The sequence below is a fragment of the Portunus trituberculatus genome, chromosome 44, assembly GCF_017591435.1.
Source record: "Portunus trituberculatus isolate SZX2019 chromosome 44, ASM1759143v1, whole genome shotgun sequence".
Classification (NCBI taxonomy): Eukaryota; Metazoa; Arthropoda; class Malacostraca; order Decapoda; family Portunidae; genus Portunus; species Portunus trituberculatus.
Window position 1 is genome coordinate 27,474,188 of NC_059298.1, and position 22,880 is coordinate 27,497,067.

General features: G+C 40.4%; 1 protein-coding gene across 11 annotated transcripts in view; it reads right to left on the reverse strand.

Annotated features, from left to right (window-relative positions):
• Positions 1-22,880, reverse strand: part of LOC123518916 (glutamate receptor ionotropic, kainate 2-like) — a 342,671-nt gene that overhangs the window by 27,133 nt on the left and 292,658 nt on the right. For all 11 annotated transcript variants that reach the window (XR_006678917.1, XR_006678914.1, XR_006678916.1 and 8 more), the window contains 6 exons: positions 15,068-15,223; positions 14,699-14,883; positions 11,490-11,638; positions 10,516-10,657; positions 9,350-9,517; positions 3,034-3,057 (listed from right to left, as the gene is read on the reverse strand). Coding sequence is in view for 7 of the 11 variants with exons in the window: in XM_045279986.1 (XP_045135921.1) it covers positions 3,034-3,057; positions 9,350-9,517; positions 10,516-10,657; positions 11,490-11,638; positions 14,699-14,883; positions 15,068-15,223 (824 nt within the window). In the remaining 4 variants the exon portion in view is untranslated. The remainder of the gene's footprint in view (positions 1-3,033; positions 3,058-9,349; positions 9,518-10,515; positions 10,658-11,489; positions 11,639-14,698; positions 14,884-15,067; positions 15,224-22,880) is intronic.

Here is a 22,880-nt window from a genome sequence, read left to right on the forward strand (position 1 = left end):
AGTCACAACATAAATTTTGAACAAGTGAAGTAAAAATGGTTATCACTTCAACATTTACCGGCTTATCTCGCTACTTTGGACAGGTAGATTTGTTTTATTAGTGTTTTCGTGATTCTAATGACGCTTTAACAAATATCACGCACCTCATTCTCCTCTGCAGCATCTCTCATTTTCCTATGGTGTCAATATTCCTCACTTATCTTTCCCACATGGGTCTCTCCTCTGTCTTCTCTTCACTCAACCTTCTCTTTCTCTGTGTGTATCTAATCATCTCCTATACAGTCCTTTCATCTCTTCTTGTCTGCGTTTTTCCTTTTCCATCCACTTTCACATCTACCATTAGTCTGCCAACATAGATATTCCGCTCCATGAATATATATATGAAAAAAATACAAAAAATAAACTATGAGAACCGTATTAAACATCTCCGCAGCCTCTGAAAACAGTCCCGAGGAGAGAACAAAGCAGTAAAACCTACGGCCCTTCCCAGCAAGCCATTAACGGAGCAGAGATGCAACTCTCCCCTAAGCCTTTACAACAACGAAAAACTATTGCGCGTGTATAATAATTTTCACCCAGACGCGAGTGAAATGCTCTCACTTCATATCCATTAACTTTTTTGGGCGCTTTGTACTGCACAATTTCACATTCCTCCTCTTAAACAGTACGCCAGCTGAGGCCAGAGGAGGTGAGCGAACCAGTTTCTTCCTTAACACTTGTGGGGGAGGAAAAGGGAGGCCTCAGCAAGACTCATGCATGTATTCACAAGGTCTTGGCGGCATAAACACGTCTGGCGGCGCTGGTGAAGAGAAGCAAGGTGGGTGTTCTCTACAGGAGGCCTCGTCAGCTTTATTATTATGGAAATCAAAGCGACGTTAGGTGCCTTGGGAGCTGTGTGTGTGTGTGTGTGTGTGTGTGTGTGTGTGTGTGTGTGTGTGTGTGTGTGTGTGTGTGTGTGTGTGTGTGTGTGTGTGTGTGTGTGTGTGTGTGTGTGTGTGTGTGTGTGTGTGTGTGTGTGTGTGTGTGTGTGTGTGTGTGTGTGTGTGTGTGTGTGTGTGTGTGTGTGTGTGTGTGTGTGTGTGTGTGTGTGTTAAAGAGGTATCGGAAATAGTTGAAATAAAATGCAGACAAAATGAAAAGACTGATATACATATAACTAAAGGGATAAAATTATACTGGGAACACACACACACACACACACTCTCTCTCTCTCTCTCTCTCTCTCTCTCTCTCTCTCTCTCTCTCTATCTATCTATCTATCTATATATCTATCTCACTCTCTCTCTCTCTCTCGCTGCGGATGACAGGAGCATTACTCTGATAAATGTTACTCACACACTTGGTAATCAAACACAACAAAAATCTAAGCGCAAAACAACACGTATTACAGTCCTAAATACAACAACTGAAGCTTTAAAACACAGCGGTACTCTCACCTGACTCATGTCCTGCTGTCAGTTATGAGTCTTTTTACCGGTGAAGTTTATACGATGTTTTACTTTACAACACAAAAGCAAAGCATGATGAACACGAGTGGCAAGGAACAGTGTGACAAAAGTGACAAAACAAAGCTCTTTCAAGTGAACCATTAAGTGTATCTGTACCACTACAAAACCAACACGACAGGTGATGAAAAGTAGTATAAAACAAAGCTCTTTTAAGTGTCTCGTCGCTTCACAGCCTTACAGGGACACTGGAGGGAGGACCTGTCACCACCACGCCCTCTGTTTGCCAACACTTCACGGGGCTTCCCACTTTGAGACTCAAAACTTGGAGGCGGAAACTGTCACCGGCAGAAGGGAAGAGTCGTTGTAGCATGGGATTCTTGTTTGCCTGGGCGCCTTTACGTGTAAGGACACATTGAAGAGAGCCTTGTCAGCCAGAGTGATGGGTTACGACAGCCGCCTGTTAAATTGTGTCTCCTTGTGTACAAATAATGCTAATGTGGCGGATGGTGTTAATTTTCCTCATTCTATTTCACTTTTATATCTGAAGAAGACTGGTTAATGTATAAAAAGCCTTCGTTTCATCGCCATTCGTCTGAAAATTATAAGGGAAATTTCTGATCGAGGTATAAACAATGCATATATATCCGGGAAATTACTATTCTTATACATTTACACCTCTAGGAGAGTGAACGAGGGACGAAAAGAAGCCTCATTTAGTTGACACCTAAAAGCGACACACATTAACTCTCAAGACTCTGTGCAAACAACGCAAATGTGGCGAGGCGCTCACTTCTTTTCTAGTTTAACGTCTGAAAAGAGTAGATAGATAAGGGGGTGTTAAAAGGAGACTCGTTTAATCGTCATTTCCCCCAGAAGTGACATAAAATTAACAGGCCTGTGGTAGATTCATATTTCCAGGATGGCGCTCTGCATGTCATCTACCTTTACTCAGGGGTAGATTTTGCATGATAAGGAATAATGAAGTCTCTATATTCTTAGGATCTTGTAATGATAAGAGGTTCTGAATCTCACGTTCTTCTTTATTTCTCTTTAAACGATGTAAGAAAAAGTTATAATCGTATTGTGTTCTACTTTTTATGTAATTTTTGTCTCGAGGTTTAGAGAAAAACAATAAATAGTTTTGGTTTATCATTGCATCTGCAGTGTGCTCCTTTACATGATGAGAAAACTAATGTAGAATAAATCTGGAAACTGTAGAAAATGAAGAAATAAAATGAAAAAAATAACAACTAATTAAGAGAAAGAAAAGAAACATTACATCTTCAATGAAAAGTCCTTCTTCATCTATCACAACACAAGTAATACTAATACCACTAATGCACTTACACACACACACACACACAAGTTTTCATCTATATATTAATTTAACTAGCAATTATCTTATTTACTTATTTGACGGAACAATTTTTTTTTCAGAAAGGGACATATCATGTGTTGAATTGGGGACTGATTCTATTTTTCTAAGTGGTGTTAACAAACTAAAATTGTTCTAGGATAAACTTGAGTCATTTGAGGGACACTTTGGTCTCTGCTTGATCTGAAAAACAAACGTTCAATGTCTTACCTTCAAGAATGTCAAGTTACTCTTCTGCAACAAAAGAAACAAAATCCTATTTAGCATTCAGGCATGTAAAATTTTGGTTACTTGTCAAAAAATATGATTATATATTAATTCATGCATTTATGTATAGCCACTATGATCTTTTTTCGTTTTTTTTTTTCATATGTAAGATTTATTGTTAGGTGCATTACTATATACTAAAATTAGGCATTACTTGTAAAGACTAAAGAAAAAAAAAAAAAATCAGAGGTGCAAAGGCAACGTAAATTCATAAGAAAGAGTGAAAAAAAAGAACATCCATCAGACAAACAATAAAGATAGAGAAGAGAAAGTGCAAAAAAAAAAAAAAAAATAAATAAATAAAATTCCATTCGATATAATCTTAATTGCTGGATATAAACTTATCTTAGTTTCTGTCTTTCCTTATGACTTTTAGAGACACTACCTCACTCACACTCACTCACGCACTCACACACACACACACACACACACACACACACACACACACACACACACACACACACACACACACACACACACACACACACACACACACACACACACACACACACACACACACACACACACACAAAGAATTCAGTAATAACAGCAATAATAATAGAAATAGTAATAATAATAATAATAATAATAATAATAATAATAATAATAATAATAATAATAATAATAATAATAATAATAATAATAATAATAATAATAATAATAATAATAATAATAATAATAATAATAATAATAATAATAATAATAATAATAATAATAATGATAATAATAATAATGGTAATAATGGTAATAATAATAATGATAATAATAATAATAATAATAATAATAATAATAATAATAATAATAATAATAATAATAATAATAATAATAATAATAATAATAATAATAATAATAATAATAATAATAATAATAATAATAATAATAATAATAATAATAATAATAATAATAATAATAATAATAATAATAATAATAATAATAATAATAATAATAATAATAATATAAATGATAATAATAATATTAATGATAATAATAATAATAATAATAATAATAATAATAATAATAATAATAATAATAATAATAATAATAATAATATTATTATTAATAATGATAGTAATAATAAATAAAAATAAAACAATAGTAATAATAACAATATCTCTGTATAACTTGACCAGCTTCTCACAAACTAAACAAAGTGTTGACACAGACTTGACACAGTTCCCTGCCCGGCGCAGCGCCTGGTGTAGGTGAGGGAGGCAACAAGTGGTCACCAGCGAAGTCAAGACAACAAACTCACTTTCTGTTCCGCATCAATCCACACGCCTGCCACGTCTCGCCTCGCAGTCAATAGTGATAAAAAGCAGCCAAGCAATGAGTGGAGTTCGTTGCCGCCAGAATCAACACGTCATTCACACGCATCTCATCGCTCCTGGAGAGATCCTTGTCACCACTATAACAATTAATTCCTTTCATCCTCGCCTCGTTCTCGATATCCTTTTAAGACTTTCCACCTCGAACTGTCGCATTTGTACTTTGAGTTTTGGGTATGAATAGACGATTTTATTGACAAAAGAAAAGGTCTACGGAAGTGAAAAGATTAATGGCCACAGTCTTCATTATTTTAATCACTACATGAATTTCTGAAGCTGCATAAAATCGCCAAATAGTAGCTAGATAAATAGGAAAACGCGTCATGGTACTCAAGGGGTTAATCTACTTTTACATCAATTACTGAAATTACTCGTCTGTTTTCGTAAGGGATAAGTTTAAATATAAACATTTTCTTCACCCTTCCATTGTCGCTTCCTGGTTCGCTCTCTCTTCACCGGAGCAGGTGCATTTGTTGACACGAGAAAAATGAGTGTGCCACCATTACCCTAAATGTTTACGATGTCGCTAACACAGGAAATTGAGAGTCGCTTCTACGTGAGGAGGTGGAGTGGCCTGGCGCTGCTGAAGGCGTGGAGGAGAGAGAGAGGAAGAGAGTGGGAAGGGGTGGGAAGCTCAAGGAAAGGAATGAAGTGCGTGAGGAAATTAAATTATTGTGCAGTAATGTGCTGTACGTTCCAGAAATACTCTTTATAATTAGAGAGTAGATCCCGAGGCATCAACAACGATAAGCTGCTGAGTGACCCAGTTCTTGAATCGCACGACAATGTTGGAGCTGCAATTCTGTTAACCCCTTCAGTACCAGGACGCGTTTTCATTTCCATTGTGGTTACTACTTGATGATTTTATACAGCTTCAGAAACATATGTTGGAAATAGGATAGTAAAGATTCTGGCCATTAATCTTTTGACCTCCATAGCCAGTTCATAATGTTAATAAAACCGTCTGATCATACCCAAAACTCAAGATAAAAATGCGTCTCAGTACTAAAGAGGTTAAAGTCATTGCATCTCAGACACAGTTTTGATGCACTTCACGGAAAGCAGATTAGTTACTTACAATTAGAGAAGCAAAGTTATCGTCAGGAGTCGAGTAATATGCACACTCACTTTCACCATGTTTAGCGCTATCCCTTGTCCTAAGTTCTGTTCTGCTCTCAAAAGAGTATACCTAATGTAATGAGACTGGCAGTAGGTCAGAGGACGTAAGACTAAGAATGAGGAACGATGTAATGCGAAACACTATGAAAAGAGTTACAGAAAGGCATTTTACTTCTGAGCACAACTGTACGTAGCTAGATTTTTCTTTCCTTCCTTCCTTCAGCCTTATCTATTCGTACTGAAGTTTAGTTTCATGGACGTTTAAGAACATCTACTCTATTCAATATTGCGTGAAAAGAGTCAGTAATTTATTGTGTTTCTGTAGTACATCCAATCAGATAGATAGATCCCTTAAGGACCGTTTGATTATGAACACACAATACGTTTGTCACAAATCTATCAGAAAGTTTGGGACACAACTCCATATACACTCCACATATACTGGTCAGAAATACAACAAAGTGTCACGTTTATGTACACTCAGGATGAAACACCTCATGAGCAAATTAGATTATGAACTCATTGAATTAATAAGTAAATAAAAATAAACAAATAAAAAATCTACTCAGAAAATCGCCATTTAATTCAATATACACCCCACTTATAACCAAGAAAACACATTGCAAATATTCCTGATCCAGACAGTGATGAACAATTGTTAGGAGAGTTACTGATAGCAAGAAAGTCAATTTACTGTTATTCTTAATGGAGAAAAAATAGTAAAAAAAAAAAAAAAACACTTGATAGGAGAAGTATTGTTAAGAAAGTAATGTGTGTGTGTGTGTGTGTGTGTGTGTGTGTGTGTGTGTGTGTGTGTGTGTGTGTGTGTGTGTGTGTGTGTGTGTGTGTGTGTGTGTGTGTGTGTGTGTGTGTGTGTGTGTGTGTGTGTGTGTGTGTGTGTGTGTGTGTGTGTGTGTGTGTGTTTTCCCTAACCTGCTCTCTCTCTCTCTCTCTCTCTCTCTCTCTCTCTCTCTCTCTCTCTCTCTCTCTCTCTCTCTCTCTCTCTCACATCCGTATCACAAAACACGTACATAATCATATCCTATCAATGAATTCAGTGACTACCACCACGCACACCACACGGAGCTACACTGCTGTACATAATGAAGGCACCACACTTTATGCAAGCCGGACACTGGTCTAAGATAACAATGTTTATATAAAGGAAAGACTCCCTTGCTCCTCGACACTGGGACAACGCTCACAACACCCACACACTGAGGCTCTCACGCTGGGAACACACTGCTGCATAAAGGTAAGTGCTGTGCATATCATGAGATTATTTTTCGAGGTAATACAAATTTTACCAAACCGTCGCTGGAACTATTTTCTGGGTATCAATACATTAACACTTTCAGTACCATGACACGTTTCCATATCCATTCTGCTTGCTTTTTGGTGATTTTACAGCTTCAGAAACTCATGTGTGGGATTTAGATTGTAAAGACTGTGGCCACTAATCTTCTGACCGCCACAAACCCTACCTAATGTCAATGAAATAGTCTAATCGTACACAAATCAAGGTAAAAATGTGTCTCAGTACTGAAAGGGTTAAGGAAAGGTCGTATATGACGTTCTTTATCCTCGTCTTATTATTAGATTACAGTAATGAGTTAGATTTCTAGCTCTGGAAATACCGAAACAAGGATTATAACGCATCTTGTTTTAATCAGAGATATTTCTTAGGCGACTGAGTGCAAAGAGAAAGCATGACAACAGGGATTATATTGTCCTTTTAATCTGTAATATTTTCTAAATGAATCAGAGGGTGGAAAATGAAGGCGTGATCACAAGGATTATAACAAACCATTTGGTCTGTGATATCTCCTAAATGATTCAGTGAAATGTAACGGGAAAGCGCGGCTGTGAACTAAAGAATTCCTATTTTAACCTGTGTCATTTCGCAGGTGACTCAGGAGAATGCAGCAGTGAGGGGTGGCCGTGGTCTGGGATTTCCTTTTAACCCTTTCATTACTGGGACGCATTTTTACCTTGAATTTTGGATAAGATTAGACGATTTCATTGACATTCAGAAAGGTCTATGGAGGTCAGAAGATTAATGGCAAGAGTCTTCACTATTTTAAGCCCCTCATAAGTTTCTGAAGCTGTATAAAATCACCAAATAGTAATCTAAATGAATAATGAAATCGCGTTATGGTACTGAAGGGGTTAACTTATGATACTTTTAGTGGTGTGCAACAGTGAGGACGCCGCTGTGAATTGAAAGCAGACTAAGAATATCTAGACGTGGGTGTATTTTGGGAGCGACTGCCGGTGAGCTGCAGGGAAACAACCTCGCCAAACTGCCGCTCAACAAAAAGTGAGCGTCAGTCTTGTAATTAGCCAAGATAATTGAAATCAAGTGGCGCGGTAATTAACAGGCATTAGCTTGTCGATGGGCAGCTAATTGTGATCAGTGTATTCCTGCCCTCGTTTGCTGAAGATAACTGACATTTACAACACAACAGAACACCGATATACAGATAAGTAAGTGATATCCATAATAATACTGCTGCTACTGCTACCGTTACTACTATTTCTACTGCTACTACTACTATTACTACTACTACTACTACTACTACTACTACTACTACTACTACTACTACTACTACTACTACTACTACTACTGCTACTACTACTACTACTACTACTACTACTACTATCACTATTACTACTACTACTACTACTACTACTACTACTACTGGTGCTGCTGCTACTACTACTATAATCACTACGGTTAACCACTATAGCTACTATCAAAACAAAACATTAACAATGACATACAATACCACCAAATACCATAAAGAAAAAAAGGGTCGTTAGAGCAGCTACGTATTCCTACACCAACACGCAATACACTGCCAGTATTGGTAATCACAAGTAATGCTACTCAGCTGAGCTGCTTTCCTCATTGTACCTATGCTGGGCTATCGAGAGACGAGGCGCTTCAGCTTCACAAACCATCACAAGAGAGCCCTTCATCTTCATTAGCCTGAATGCATCGCTCCACATTCAATAGTGTAGTCAAAGCCACGTAAGTACAAAGAGGTCTGCTATGATTTGTTCCTTGTTTGTGTTCATAAAGCTCGTATGTCATCCTTGTTCTTTTACCTCTGATTAGACAGTGCAGTTTATCATAAAGACTCTAAAGTGTCTGCTATAGTTTGTTCTACCCTCGTGTTCATTTGACCTTCATACGATGCTGCAACAATCTCAACATTAGCTGGCATATCTAATTCTTTTTTTTTATTCTTACTTTGATTTTAGATTTTAGTGCAGTTTTTCAGTTTTATAAGGACCAACAAGTTTACTGCTCTTTGACTTTCCTTCCTATTCATTGATCTTGAGTAGTGTCCTCCTTTCGTCTGCTCCCATTAGGGGATTAATCTTTCCTAACTTGCATGTCCCTCACTCACACTCATTGCAAACATGTCTTCATTCACTACATAATAAAGCTTTTTTCTCCGTTTTTTTTTCTCTTTTTCCTGTTAGGCACATCATCTCCAACTTTCTCCAATCCACCTACTGCCTTATTCTTTATGCTGATCAGACAGATATATCACAGTAGCATCCAACAGACCTATTCTTCTTTAATCTTTCATATTCCTTAGACTAACATACTCTTTACCATAATCTTTACCATAATCTCTGTCCCGTATTTGATGAAACACATTGATTAATCACGGCCTTGTATTACCCAACAGATCTGCTATTTAACCTTGACCAACGTAACGCCTTGTCTCGGCAACACATCACATAAAGAAGCAAGCATGTCTCCCAACCCAAGCCCAGCTAGTCCTCGTTCTCAATCTTACCTCTAGGGAAGTGGTTGGGGCGTCGACAGTGCGGCCGTAACGTAGCTCCCCGAAAACCCAGTCCTGGATGACGCGCTGCACTAAGGGATTGTCTGGGTCCACGAGTCTCAGGCAGGTGATGTTGGTGCCCCCGTGACGGAAGTCCTCCAGGTCCACCGTGTGTAAGTCCTGCCGGGGAGGGATAGAAGATGTGAGGGAGAGAGGGATGAAGGATGCAAGGAAAAATGAGATAATGGTAAAGATGAATGAGAGGAGGAAGGCAAGGAGACATTAACGGAGGGGAAGGAGGGGGGAACAAGGAAAGAAGAAAAGTAGGTAGATAAAGAGGCAGGGAGGGAGGAAGTAAGATAAATAGATGGATAAAGAGATAGAGAGGGAGGGAAAAAGAGAAGTAGGTGGGCAAAGACGGAGGAGGAAAGAAGAAAAGTAAATAGGTAAGGAAGGAAGGTGAGTAGGTAAGGAAGGTTGGAGGGAGGGAGGGAGGGAGGCAGGGGAGAAAAGAGCCGTCAGTACACGAGTTAATTAAGGCTTCAGTGATGGGGAGCGTCAGGCAAAAGTGTAATTTAGGGTATTCAGGTGCCAGGTGGCGAGTAATGGAAGTCTTCATGGTAAGGTTGAAAGGCATGTGTTGATTAGAACGAACCTTTGAAAACTAAACTGAGTGCAGGTTTCTGATGCTGCTTTTAGTTTTCATCGCGTTTAATGCAGGAATATACTTACTTTTGCAGTATAATATTGTGCAGATGAATATAGTGTTGTTATACAAATTGTTATGTAAAGGTGAAATATTCCTGGATTTTAGAAACTACTTTATTGCTTGACGGACTTAAAGCACCACAATAAAGGGATCCCACAATTTTTTTTGATGACTACAAATCCCTTAGCCTCCTCAATACTGGGGCACATTTTTACCTTGAGATTTGTGTGCCATTATATAATTTCATCAACATCAAGAAGGATTGATGGAGGTCAAAAGATTAATGGCCAGTATCCTCACTATTTTAATCCCCATATAAGTTTCTGAAGTTGTATAAAATCACCAAATAGTAAGCAGAATGAATATGGAAACGCGTCGTGATACTGAAGGAGTTAAGACTTCCCACGCTAAAAGTTTGATATTAACGAAAAGGCCAGAGCTACAGAGCAGTGAGGGGCGGTGGACAGACCAGGGAAGTGATGAAGTAGTTGTGGTAGGAGGTCATCATGCCGATCTGCTGCGCCTGCTTGAGCACCGTGAAGATCTTGTCTCTCTCCAAGTCCAGCACCACGTAGGTCACGCCGGCCTTTTTGGCGTCCTTCAGCATGGGTCTGCGAGGAAGGAAGGCACAGGCTCATCACAATGTCACTTCTACTCCGAGTATAAGGAACAAAAACATTATTAATAATTTTCATCGAAGTGTGGGGGAAATAAAAAGGTTCTGCAAATATCTGTATTTGTGTTGCCTGGCGCACCTCACCTGCCTCTATCGTTGTGGCGACGCAAGCCTTGGCTTCCTGGATTAATCTACACTGACTCTTCTAATACTTAGTGTAGGCGGTTTAAATTTTACACTTCGAAAAAAATGTAATTTATTCATGGCTCTGCCGCTCCTCGCCTGTGTGCATAAGGTGGGTGGAAATAACGGCATTAGTCTTCTTGCCAACCCTCCCGCCCACACCGCCTTGTCGCCCACACCGCCTTCCGCCGCCCACGCCGGGAAGGAAGGAAGGAAGGAAGGAACGAAGGAAGGCAGGAAACTTGCATCAACAAAGTCAATAGATGCAGGTTCAGGGTGGCAGAGGGCTCGCCCAAAAAGGAAACACTTCGTCCCGCAGCAATAAGGGAACATTATTTTGCACATTTATTATCGAAGGTATATTTCCCGAGCAATGCAATTAACGCAGGCGGGAATCAGTGCGTGCAGGCGGCGTGCTACCGCCACGCAAGTGTTTGCTTAACATGTTGACCGCACGTGCCGCCTCATAACAACCACACTTTTTCCCTCGCTCTACTTTTCCTTGCCCTCCATGCGCCTCTTAAACACTTGGGGCTCCAAGGCATGCCTTCCCCTTAAAGCAAAAACAACAACCCCAGGTAGGACTTAAACTTTCCGGTGATGAGGCAGGTGAGCGGCCAGGGCAGGCCAGGTGGGCGCCTCACCTGTAGTCGTCAGTGACCGGCAGTTGTCTGAGGGTGATGTGCCACGTCTCGTTCTTGAGCAGCTCCTGCACGCGCACCAGGCCGTCGTTGTTCTCGTAGATCACGTAAAACTTGCGCCACCGGAGCGTCATCAGCACGTCCATGTACGCCTGGGAGGAAGAGGCTCGATTGTATACACACACACACACACACACACACACACACACACACACACACACACACACACACACACACACACACACACACACACACACACACACACACACACATATATATATATATATATATATATATATATATATATATATATATATATATATATATATATATATATATATATATAGTATACAAAATATAGTTTTCAATCTGGATTCTTTCCTAGCGACATGATAGAAAAAATAAATAAATAAAACGTGTCCCGTGAGGTGCGTGCGGCACCGCCCGGATGTTGGTCCGTAATTAAATACCCAGGTGAGCTGCGGCTCGGAAATGAGCACTAGCGGAGAGCAGCCGGATACACCAAACCTGAAGTAACGGTGTGGCGCTGGAGAAAAAAAAGTGTGTGGTATTGTGAAGTTTGTTTAATATTCTGAGCCTAAGTAGACTGGTGAAGCAATTACCGTGCAGATTGTGTTCATTCACACGAGGAAGTGAACGCGCACCATGAAGTGTTTCCTGTATTTCAGATGTTGAGGAAGCACTGGCTCTGTAAACACAAAGTCAAACAAGGGGCTGTGTACTGGAAAATACAACTTCACAAAAGAAATGGAGCTGTCGACTCCTGAGCAGAGCTGGTACACTTTGCGCCAGCCACAGATGGCTCTACAGCTGTCTCTTCTTTTTCTAAAGCTGAACACTTCGCTCAAACCTTTGCTACCAACTCAACTTTGGATGATTCTGGGCATATTCCTCCTACTCCTCCACCCTCTGACTACTTCATCCCTAAAATTAAAATTCTTTATAAAGACGTTTTCCTGGCCCTCTCTGGCCTTGATTCTCGGAAGGCTTACGGTCCGGATGGAGTCCCTCCTGTTGTTCTCAAAACTGTGCTTCCGAACTCGCTCACTGCCTGGTCAAACTCTTTCATCTGTGTCTCTACTTCTATTTATCCTTCTTGCTGGAAGTTTGCTCACATTCAACCTGTCCCTAAAAAGGTGACCACTCCAATCCTTCTAACTACCGCCCTATAGCTTTGATTTCCTGCCTTTCTAAAGCCTTTGAGTCTATCCTTAATAGGAAGATAATGAGGCATCTATCAGCTCACAACCTTCTCTCTGATTGCCAGTATGGTTTCCGTAAAGGCAGATCTACTGGTGATCTTCTTACTTTCCTAACTGAATCTTGGTCATCCTCTTTTAGGGACTTCGGTGAAACCTTTGCTGTCGGCCTTGACATATCGAAAGCCTTCGATAGAGTCTGGCACAAATCTTTAATTTCTAAACTACCCTCCTACGGATTCTATCCTTCTCTCTGTACCTTCATCTCCAGTTTCCTTTCCGATCGTTCTATTGCTGCTGTAGTAGACGGTCACTGTTCTTCCCTAAAACTATCAACAGTGGTGTTCCACAGGGTTCTGTCCTATCACCCACTCTCTTTCTATTATTCATCAATGATCTCCTAAATCTGACTCAATGCCCTATCCACTCCTATGCTGATGATACCACCCTGCATTATTCAACAGCGTTCAACAGACGCCCAACCCAACAACAATTAAATGACTCAAGGCGAGATGCTATAGGACGCCTAACTTCTGATCTTTCACTTGTTTCTGATTGGGGCAGAGAAAACCTGGTTTTGTTCAATGCCTCAAAACTCAATTTCTACAACTATCTACTCGACATAACCTTCCAGACAACTATCCTCTCTTCTTCAATAACACTCAACTTCCCTCTCCTCTACATTAAACACACTCGGTCTATCCTTCACTAAAAATCTAAACTGGAAATTTCACATCTCTACTCTTGCTAAATCAGCTTCCAAGAAGTTAGGTGTCCTATGGCGTCTTCGTCCATTTTTCTCTCCTCCCAGCTGCTTGCTCTGTACAAGGGCCTTATCCGCCCGTGTATGGAGTATGGCTCTCATGTCTGGGGGATCCACACACAGCTTTACTAAACAAGGTGGAATCTAAAGCTTTTCGTCTTATCAACTCTTCTCCTCTAACTGACTGTCTTGATTCTTTAAGTCACCGCCGCAATGTTGCATCTTTATCTGTCTTCTACCGCTGTTTTCATGCTGTCTGCTCTTCTGAACTTGCTAACTGCATGCCTTCCCCTCCTGCGGCCTCGCTGCACAAGACTCTCTACTTCTTCTCATCCCTATTCTGTCCATCTTCCTAATGCAAGAGTTAACCAGTATCTTCACTCCTTCATTCCCTACACTGGTAAACTCTGGAACTCTCTACCTGTGTCTGTATTTCCACCTGCCTATGACTTAAACTCTTTCAAAAGAGGAGTGTCAAGACACCTCTTACGTTAACTGGACCCTCCTTTTAGATTTTTTGTTTTTTCTTTCTACTTTCCTCTTAACAGGGCCTGGCAACCAGCGGGATTTTTTTTTTTTCCAACACTTTGTTTGCCCTTGGCCAGTGCCCTTGTAATGTAAAAAAAAAAAAAAAAAAATAGTGGAGGGGAAGCATTCACTGTGTGGCATTATGATCTGACTGCAGTCACCTCACTTATGTAAACATTATTCCAGACGAAAAGTGCCGCAAGGTGTTAGAGTGTATCATATTTCAACATCATCTTGAGGGCCACGCGTTAGGCTCATGATCAATAGCCACTTCGTTCCTGGTGACACCTTAAAAGCTCATACACATTATAGTTTGATATTTGTGTTAGGCTGAAACCTTTCACACACCACGACACATTCTCTTCCTCATCAACAGTCACTCTTCGCTCATCAGTGAAAATTATAAGGACATGAGTTTGAGCGCGGATGTCAAGAGGGGGAAGGATGTGTAAGATGGCTGAATTCTGCTCCTCTGCTAGTGACGAAACACAGCTGCTACGTGGGACAAACTTGGCTTAATATTCCTACATGCACTCACGAAAGAAAAAATAAAGCAACTACATTAATTCATCAACAGTTTCCCCCAAAAATAGTGATTATTTGACTGTACTTAAACACTGTTATGCCTAAAGGACACATATGACACCTTGCCCACCCAATTCACCCCCAGCACGCGTCACCCGTGCGCTGCGGAGCCTCACCTTGGACAGCGTGGACGGGTGCGGGTACAGATTGACGGAGTAAGCGTCGCGGGTCAGCCTGAAGTCCCACCTGTTCTCTATGTGTGGCACCTCGAGGGCGTCACAGATAGACTGCACGTGAGCCGAGGTCTGGCCAGACTGGGGCCCGAAGATTGCCGCCACGCCAGACTTGAGTAGGGAGCAGACTGTGGCGAGGGGCGGGTCCGGTTAATGAATTAGTAAATAAATATGAAGCCACAACTTATTGCAGATATCTTCAGAAATATTTAAGTAATGATGTTTATAAGTCTTTGTAACGTGGTTGCCTCATATTCAGAAAGGAAAAGAGAAATGTGATCTGGATTGACTGGCAGAGGTGGCCGAGCTAACCTTTCCTGGAGCCCCTGAAGGAATCGTTGGGAGGAATCACTTCAATCTGGGCGGAGAGGCGCGCGTGGGCCAGCAGCGTGCGGTCACTGTTGATGGCGTCCACTGCGTACCTGAAGGCCACCTCCTGCCGCTCGTCCTCCGGATCGAACAGCCCACCTGCAGGGAAAGAAGCAGTGTGAGATGCTGCATGACCATTCAAGTGCACATGTGGTTGATATACTCCGAAATCACTAGCCTCACTGATATCAACTAAATGTAAACCAAATATTTCTTTTCATGGCAATGGAGTGGAATGGTCAAAACAAATGGACATGGCTGTTTATACGGTATATTCTGCTTTCGTGACGGGAGAACGACATGAGCTTCCCTTATTGGTGCTCGGCTCAGACTCTCATTCTCCAAGGTTTCCTCTCCTTATCTCAACAACACTTACCAGATTCTAGTGGAAGTTATTGCTGTTTCAAGGATACTGCCAGGATAATTATAGTTAAACAAGAATCCTGCATTATACGTGGGGAAAACACCCATAAGAATCCTGGTGATAATTTGTGTGTCCTCTGAAAAATGATAAACACCCAGAGCATTTAAGAATACGACCATTCATATAACATCCAATAACTATTCAGGAGCGAGACGCAGCTTGTGTTATGGCCCCATTTTACCCTTCCAGAAACCTTAAAAGACAAGCACAAACTACTACGTACAAGCGGTAACGTAATGTGTTCCTTGTATTCCCAACAACAGTTATATATAATGTTTACAAGTGTTATGTACCAGATTAGAGAAGAGAACACAAGCGAGGAGAGAATATGTGCATCCTTCCTCTCACTAACACACAATCAGAAAGGCTCACATGCACGTATTGCTGTGCTTAATATACGCGCCTGCCTGCCTGCTGCGTGCATATAAACGAGAGGGCCAGGCAAGGCGAGATATTGGGTGTCGCCTAACCACGCTACTCTCTTATGCTATATACAGCAGCCACTATCATAATGCAAAGGGCTTAATATTGGTCTCCTCATCTTCCTGTAATTAAGTTCAAACGACAAAGGAGTGATTACTTCTTTTATTCTACGTCTTTTCGTTGCATTCTTTTAACCCCTTCAATACTGGGAGACATTTTTACCTTCTTTCTTTGTGTACGATTTAGATCATTTTATTGACATTAGGTAGGATCTATGGCCGTCAGAAGATTAATGGCCACAGTCTTCACTATTGAAATCCCACATATGAGTTTCTGAAGCTGTGTAAAATCACCAGATAGTAAGCAGAACGAATATGAAAATGCGTCATGGTGCTCAAGGAGTTAATATCACATCGCTAACTGTACTATATACACCAGTCTTTCTTTATTTTAATGCAAAAGGCTTTAATTAGTTTCATTATCCTCCTGTTATAAAGACTACTGTTTCATGTATTGATATTGTGCTGTTTTTTTGTCCTTCCTATGTGTCACTTTCCTTTTACGTTTCGACCATCATTCAATTGTCCTTGCTTTATCTGTTTTAATCAGACTTCGCTCCCGTGTCACCATGGTTATTAAATTTTCTCATATTTCCTCCACAACTTCACAATGTAAAATCACCATCCTGCTTTTATTTCTGCCCCTTTTCCTCACTAATTCGTCACGTTCTCCTGATACCCGTCAAATTAATGGATATTTATTACGAGTATTCCTGCGGTCACAATACTTCCGCAGCGACGGCTAATTATATGTACGAGTACAACAACTTTGCTCTTCCCCGCCACGGAAAACAAAGGTATATTTATGAAGTGTTTTTAGTCGAGGTAGGATAGATTACCCTTTGTGTCAGAACTGTTGACACTGGCTACTGTCATCTGCCCACCAATACCAGACAGATGTTGCGTCACTCTGTGGAAGAGACACACCTTTTCTTTGTTTCAGCGGGAGTGTCACGAGGCCACAGCAACTCCAGCATTGTATTTTTAAGTGTTTTTATGTCTCTGGTCTACTGAATTCTAACAGACAGTAGCGGAAGTAGGTGAGGTTCAGAATTTTCAAAGGTGTCTTCATTGAGTCTTTAAAATGTATTCCAATATCGACTGGAAATAACATCCATGAGAGCTCGTTTGATAGTATCTTTGTTCACTGAAAATTGTTTTGATGAGAGACTAAAGCGTTTCAGAATACACGCCCTACTGGCATTGAGTTTAGTGTGGGAGGTGATGATGTGCCTAAATCAATAATGTTTCCTCAGTTTTCCTGCTCTTTCATGATTACAAAACCGGCAACAGGCTACAAAAATTACAGTACATTGAATTAGCTCTTGATTGATACATAATTTAATGATACGCGCTCATGATAAGCAGACTGGGAAGGGTGCCAAATGTGTATATTGAAAGGGCGTGTAATGGACCTTTTATCAATAGGAGAGTTGTTTTTGAAAAGAAATGTTTTGATGCTAAATTTTTTTGTACTTTCCCCTCTTAAGAATCATGCAAAGTATCAAGGGTGAAAACAGAATGCTATGCTATATTCATCTTACTCATACATTTTTCTTGATATAATGAAAGCTGATTATGTTTACATGCAGAAATTCAATAGCTGAGATTCCTTGACCTATTCTGCCACACGCTTTATTTTCATTATTTAATTTCAGATGCACTCGCCGAAAAAAAAAAAGCTTCCGTGTAACCTTCTCGTCTTGAATTCTGACAAGATAAAACATTATAACATCACGCCAACTGCATTACCTTGGCTATCTTTGATCTTTATTCTATTTTCACAGTTAACCTTTCCAGTTTTTAAATTCTATTGCATTTTTCTTCCTCCACCGCTGCTGCTGCTGGCAGAGGTAGACGAATGAAATGATCAGTCCAATGGAAAATATAAAGGGCTTTAAATGATTACATAAATATGTGAATGGAAATGTTGAGTGAAAATTATTAGGCTTGTTTTATATATGATTCTCGTTTGAATATGGTGGCTTGTAGCTTCCTTTACTTTTCTTTTCTTTCAATCTATTTATCATTTTCATGTTCTATCTACGTATTTTCCAACTATGTTCCTACCACCAAAGTACGTTAATATCTATCAAATAATGCTAATTTCTTATGCTAGTATCCATTCATTTTATAACCTCTTAATTGATAAAGTTGTATATATCCAAAGGAAAACAGCAAATACTGCTCGTAAAGTTCTTGTGTAATAAAAGACGACAAAACAAGACTGAAAACAAGAGTACAAAAAACGTGACTTAATGTTCCGAACACTGACCCAGGCGCGCTACATTCTAACTACTTTCCAAACTCTTACATACACTTTTATGACCCACGTACTGTACATACATTCACCTCTCCTACAATCTACTCCATACACGGCTACTCCTACTGGAATTGTCCTATCTCCCAAGGGCAGGTTTCCTCAGCTCACAACTGGCCCCTGTGATGCATGAGGCCTGTCACTGGTGCCCCATTACTGCTCCCACAATATACTGTACCCATTATCCTCCCCCCAGTATAACGTATTGCAACTATTACCGCTGTTATTAATCTCACCTTCGCGGAAACATTGGTCTTGGCACGTCTTCCTCACGCCACATTTATGCCTCGTCTCTCTTACTTAACTTACATCACCCCTGATTGAGCAATATTGCGTTGGGCACAGGGAAACACAAAAAAATGGTGAACAGTAGTGGAATTGCTGATAATTACGATGGTGTTTGTAATTAGAAGTGCTGAGAATGTATTGTAGTAGTAGTAGTAGTAGTTTTAGTAGTAGTAGTAGTAGTAGTAGTAGTAGTAGTAGTAGTAGTAGTAGTAGTAGTAGTAGAAGAAGAAGAAGAAGAAGAAGAAGAAGAAGAAGAAGAAGAAGAAGAAGAAGAAGAAGAAGAAGAAGAAGAAGAAGAAGAAGAAGAAGAAGAAGAAGAAGAAGAAGAAGAAGAAGAAGAAGAAGAAGAAGAAGAAGAAGAAGTAGTAGTAGTAGTAGTAATTGTTGTTGTTGTAATAAATGTATTTTTGGTAAGAGTTATATGTAGAGTGTCTAAGGTAAAGTAAAGGGTGTGAGATTGACTAAAAACGAGGGAAGTTCAAACTTAGAACTCATTACTCACACAGAAACACACACACACACACACACACACACACACACACACACACACACACACACACACACACACACACACACACACCTTCCTCCTAATTTGCTTTCCTAGTCACGCCGCCGCTTCGGTATCTCCCACACACCACCTGCTTCACCTTCCGAACGTAAGGAATGGCGCTTCTTAGAGCCTAGTTACTTCTCCTATTCCCCGTCCCTCTCCTTCTTCCTCTCCCTCTCCCTCTCCCTCTCTCTCTCTCTCTCTCTGAAGGGTAATTGCACACAACACAACATCCAAGCAAACTTCCAACTCGGCCTTAAGTCTTGAAACGATTTTTTCTTCACCTTTCCTTTCCTTGTTTGTGGAAGATTAGGGTTTACAGAAGAAAGGGAACAAGAGGAACTGGAATGGGATAGAAGGGTAGAGGTGAGCATCGAACAGGGAAAATAGGTCACAGGAGAGAGGAAAGTAAGTGGTCGCAGAAGACTAGAAGGAAATGAAGAAGGGAATAAAGAAGAATGTCGGTCCAGTGGGAGAAAAAAAAAGGGAGGGTAGTAAAGGGTTAAAAAATGGGTTAGTGATTTGAAAAGAAAGGACAAAAAAGAGATGGAGAGAAAAGCAAGTAAACTGCATTAATTCAGTCTCTATTTGCCCTTCAGTCTATCACGATTGTGTGGTCTGTATTATTTTGTCCTGTTGTGCGAGGCCAAGAAATGTTGTTGTGAGTGTTTTGCTTCGTAATTTTGTACCGGTTTTCTTTAATTGTTCTTGTGTTTCCTTGTGTTTCTTTCCTAGTTAATTTGATCTCTATCTTGTCCTTATCTTGCTGAATTTGTCACTTTTTTTCACTTTTCTATTATTATTTACAGTTTGTTTTCAATTTGCATAGCTCTCTCTCTCTCTCTCTCTCTCTCTCTCTCTCTCTCTCTCTCTCTCTCTCTCTCTCTCTCTCTCCAATAGGTGTGTGTGTGTGTGTGTGTGTGTGTGTGTGTGTGTGTGTGTGTGTGTGTGTGTGTGTGTGTGTGTGTGTGTGTGTGTGTGTGTGTGTGTGTGTGTGTGTGTGTGTGTGTGTGTGTGTGTGTGTGTGTGTGTGTGTGTGTGTGTGTGTGTGTGTGTGTGTGTGTGTGTGTGTGTGTGTGTGTGTGGTCTCCTATACCATATGTCCTTTCCCTTGTCATTTTCTATTCAGTTCTCATTGTTATTCTGTTCTTTGCCAATCATAATCTTTTGTCTTGTTCTCTTCTTGGGTCTTCTTTAATTCCTTCCTTGAATTTCACTCTTTTCTTCAACGTCTCAAATTATTCTTTCTTGTCGCTCATATTGCGCTTCACTTTTCATTCTCTTTCTCATATTTCATGATAGGTTCGTCCTTCTATCTCCTCCTCCTCCTCCTCCTCCTCCTCCTCCTCCTCCTCCTCCTCCTCCTCCTCCTCCTCCTCCTCCTCCTCCTCCTCTTCCTTTTCCTGATTTCTGCATCTATCCTTCCTACGCCAACGCCACTGGTGTCTTAATATCTTCTCTCTCTTTTAGCCATTAGAAGAAGGAAAGAACGAATAAGAGAGAGAGAGAGAGAGAGAGAGAGAGAGAGAGAGAGAGAGAGAGAGAGAGAGAGAGAGAGAGAGAGAGAGAGAGAGAGAGAGAGAGAGAGAGAGAGAGAGAGAGAGAAATTTGAAAGTACGAAAAGAAAGTAAAGGTGACACAAAACTCATACGGATACCGGCAGAAAGACAAACAAAAGGCAAAAATCAGAAGACAAAGCAGCAACAAATGAAGAATATAAAAGACAGCACAGACAATACCATTACCATTAAAGATAAGTAAAGAAAAAAAAAACATACGTGAAAACAAAAGGAAAAAAAGAAGAAAATGAGGGAAGCGACAAGAAAGAAGGTATTAAGAGTCCCATGAAGAATGAAAAAAAGAAAAGCAGGCAAATATTGAAACATTTATTATCCCATATACAGATAAAACCATTATTAACCCATTCAGTACCATGACGCGTTTTCGTATTGATTCTGGTTACTGTTTGGCGATTTTTATACAGCTTCAGAAACATATGTTGAGAGTGGAAGGGGGTGGATTAGAATAGTGAAGACTCTAGCCATTAATCTTCTGACCTCCATAGACTCTTTCCAATGCAAATCACAACGTCTCATCGTACCCAAAACTCATGGTAAAAAAAAACCCGTCCCAGTACTGAAAGAGTATAATACGTGAAAACATTGTTAATATCCCCTGTCGAAAAAAAAAGTAAGAGAAATTGCAAGAAAGAAGCTGCTGTAAGACCTATTAGTGGCAACATGAAACTTATCTCCCTACTTATTTCTATCCCAAAATACATCTAATTTCAAACACATATTCTCAAACACTTCTGTATTTCACCGCCACTATTGCAAAAGGCTTTATTTAAATTAACACGAGTATTTTTAGGTGTTTCTATTTTTCTAGAGGCAGAGTGACAAGATTTCTACATTACTAACTGGAGAAACACTCTTGAAAATCCCACTAATCATCTCTGTGGCCTTGGAAAATAGTCGTGGTGAGAGAGAGAGAGAGAGAGAGAGAGAGAGAGAGAGAGAGAGAGAGAGAGAGAGAGAGAGAGAGAGAGAGAGCGTATTTAAGGTGTTTTTACGGTTCTTGAGGCAGAGTGACAAGATTTCTACATTACTAATTGGAGAAACACTCTCGAAAATTCCTCTAATAATCTCTCTGGCCTTGGAAAGTAGTAATAGTGAGAAAACAAAACGTTTCTGAATACAGGCGTTACTTTCAAAAGCTCCCTAACATTACACAAGCCAGCACTCTCACTCCCACCTAGCCAGACACAAAAAGAAACAGGAGAGACACACAAACAGACAGACAGACGGAAAGACAGACAGACAGACGGAAGGACAGACAGACAGACGGATGGAAGGACAGGCAGACAGACGGATGGAAAGACAGACAGACAGACGGAAGGACAGGCAGACAGACGGATGGAAAAACAGACAGACAGACGAACGGAAAGACAGACAGACAGACAGACGGAAGGACAGGCAGACAGACGGATGGAAGGACAGGCAGACAGACGGATGGAAAGACAGACAGACAGGCAGACAGACGGATGGAAAGACAGACAGACAGACGGAAAAACAGACAGACAGACGAACGGAAAGACAGACAGACAGACGGAAGGACAGGCAGACAGACGGATGGAAAGACAGACAGACAGACGGACGGAAAGACAGACAGACAGACAGACAGACGGAAAGACAGACAGACAGACGGAAGGACAGACAGACAGACGGACGGAAAGACAGACAGACAGACGGAAAAACAGACAGACAGACGGACGGAAAGACAGACAGACAGAAGACAGACGGAAAAACAGACAGACAGACGGACGGAAAGACAGACAGACAGCCGTGATGGAAAAGCCCCGGCCGGAAGAAAACAAGGAATGAAGACGCTATATTGAGAAACGGAGCGAAAAACAGAGACAAACAAGGCAATTATCCACCACCAACAACAATCAGACATTATTGAAGAGAGAGAGAGAGAGAGAGAGAGAGAGAGAGAGAGAGAGAGAGAGAGAGCAATATGAAAGGAGACATGATCATGAACAGAACAGGAATGAAAAATGCGAAAAGGGAGAAGGAATAAAACATAATGACAAAGTAAATATTACAAAAAAAAAAAAAAGAAGACAATCACTTAAAAAAGGAAAAAAAAAAAAAAAACAGGACAGACAGACAGAAACACAAACATAGACG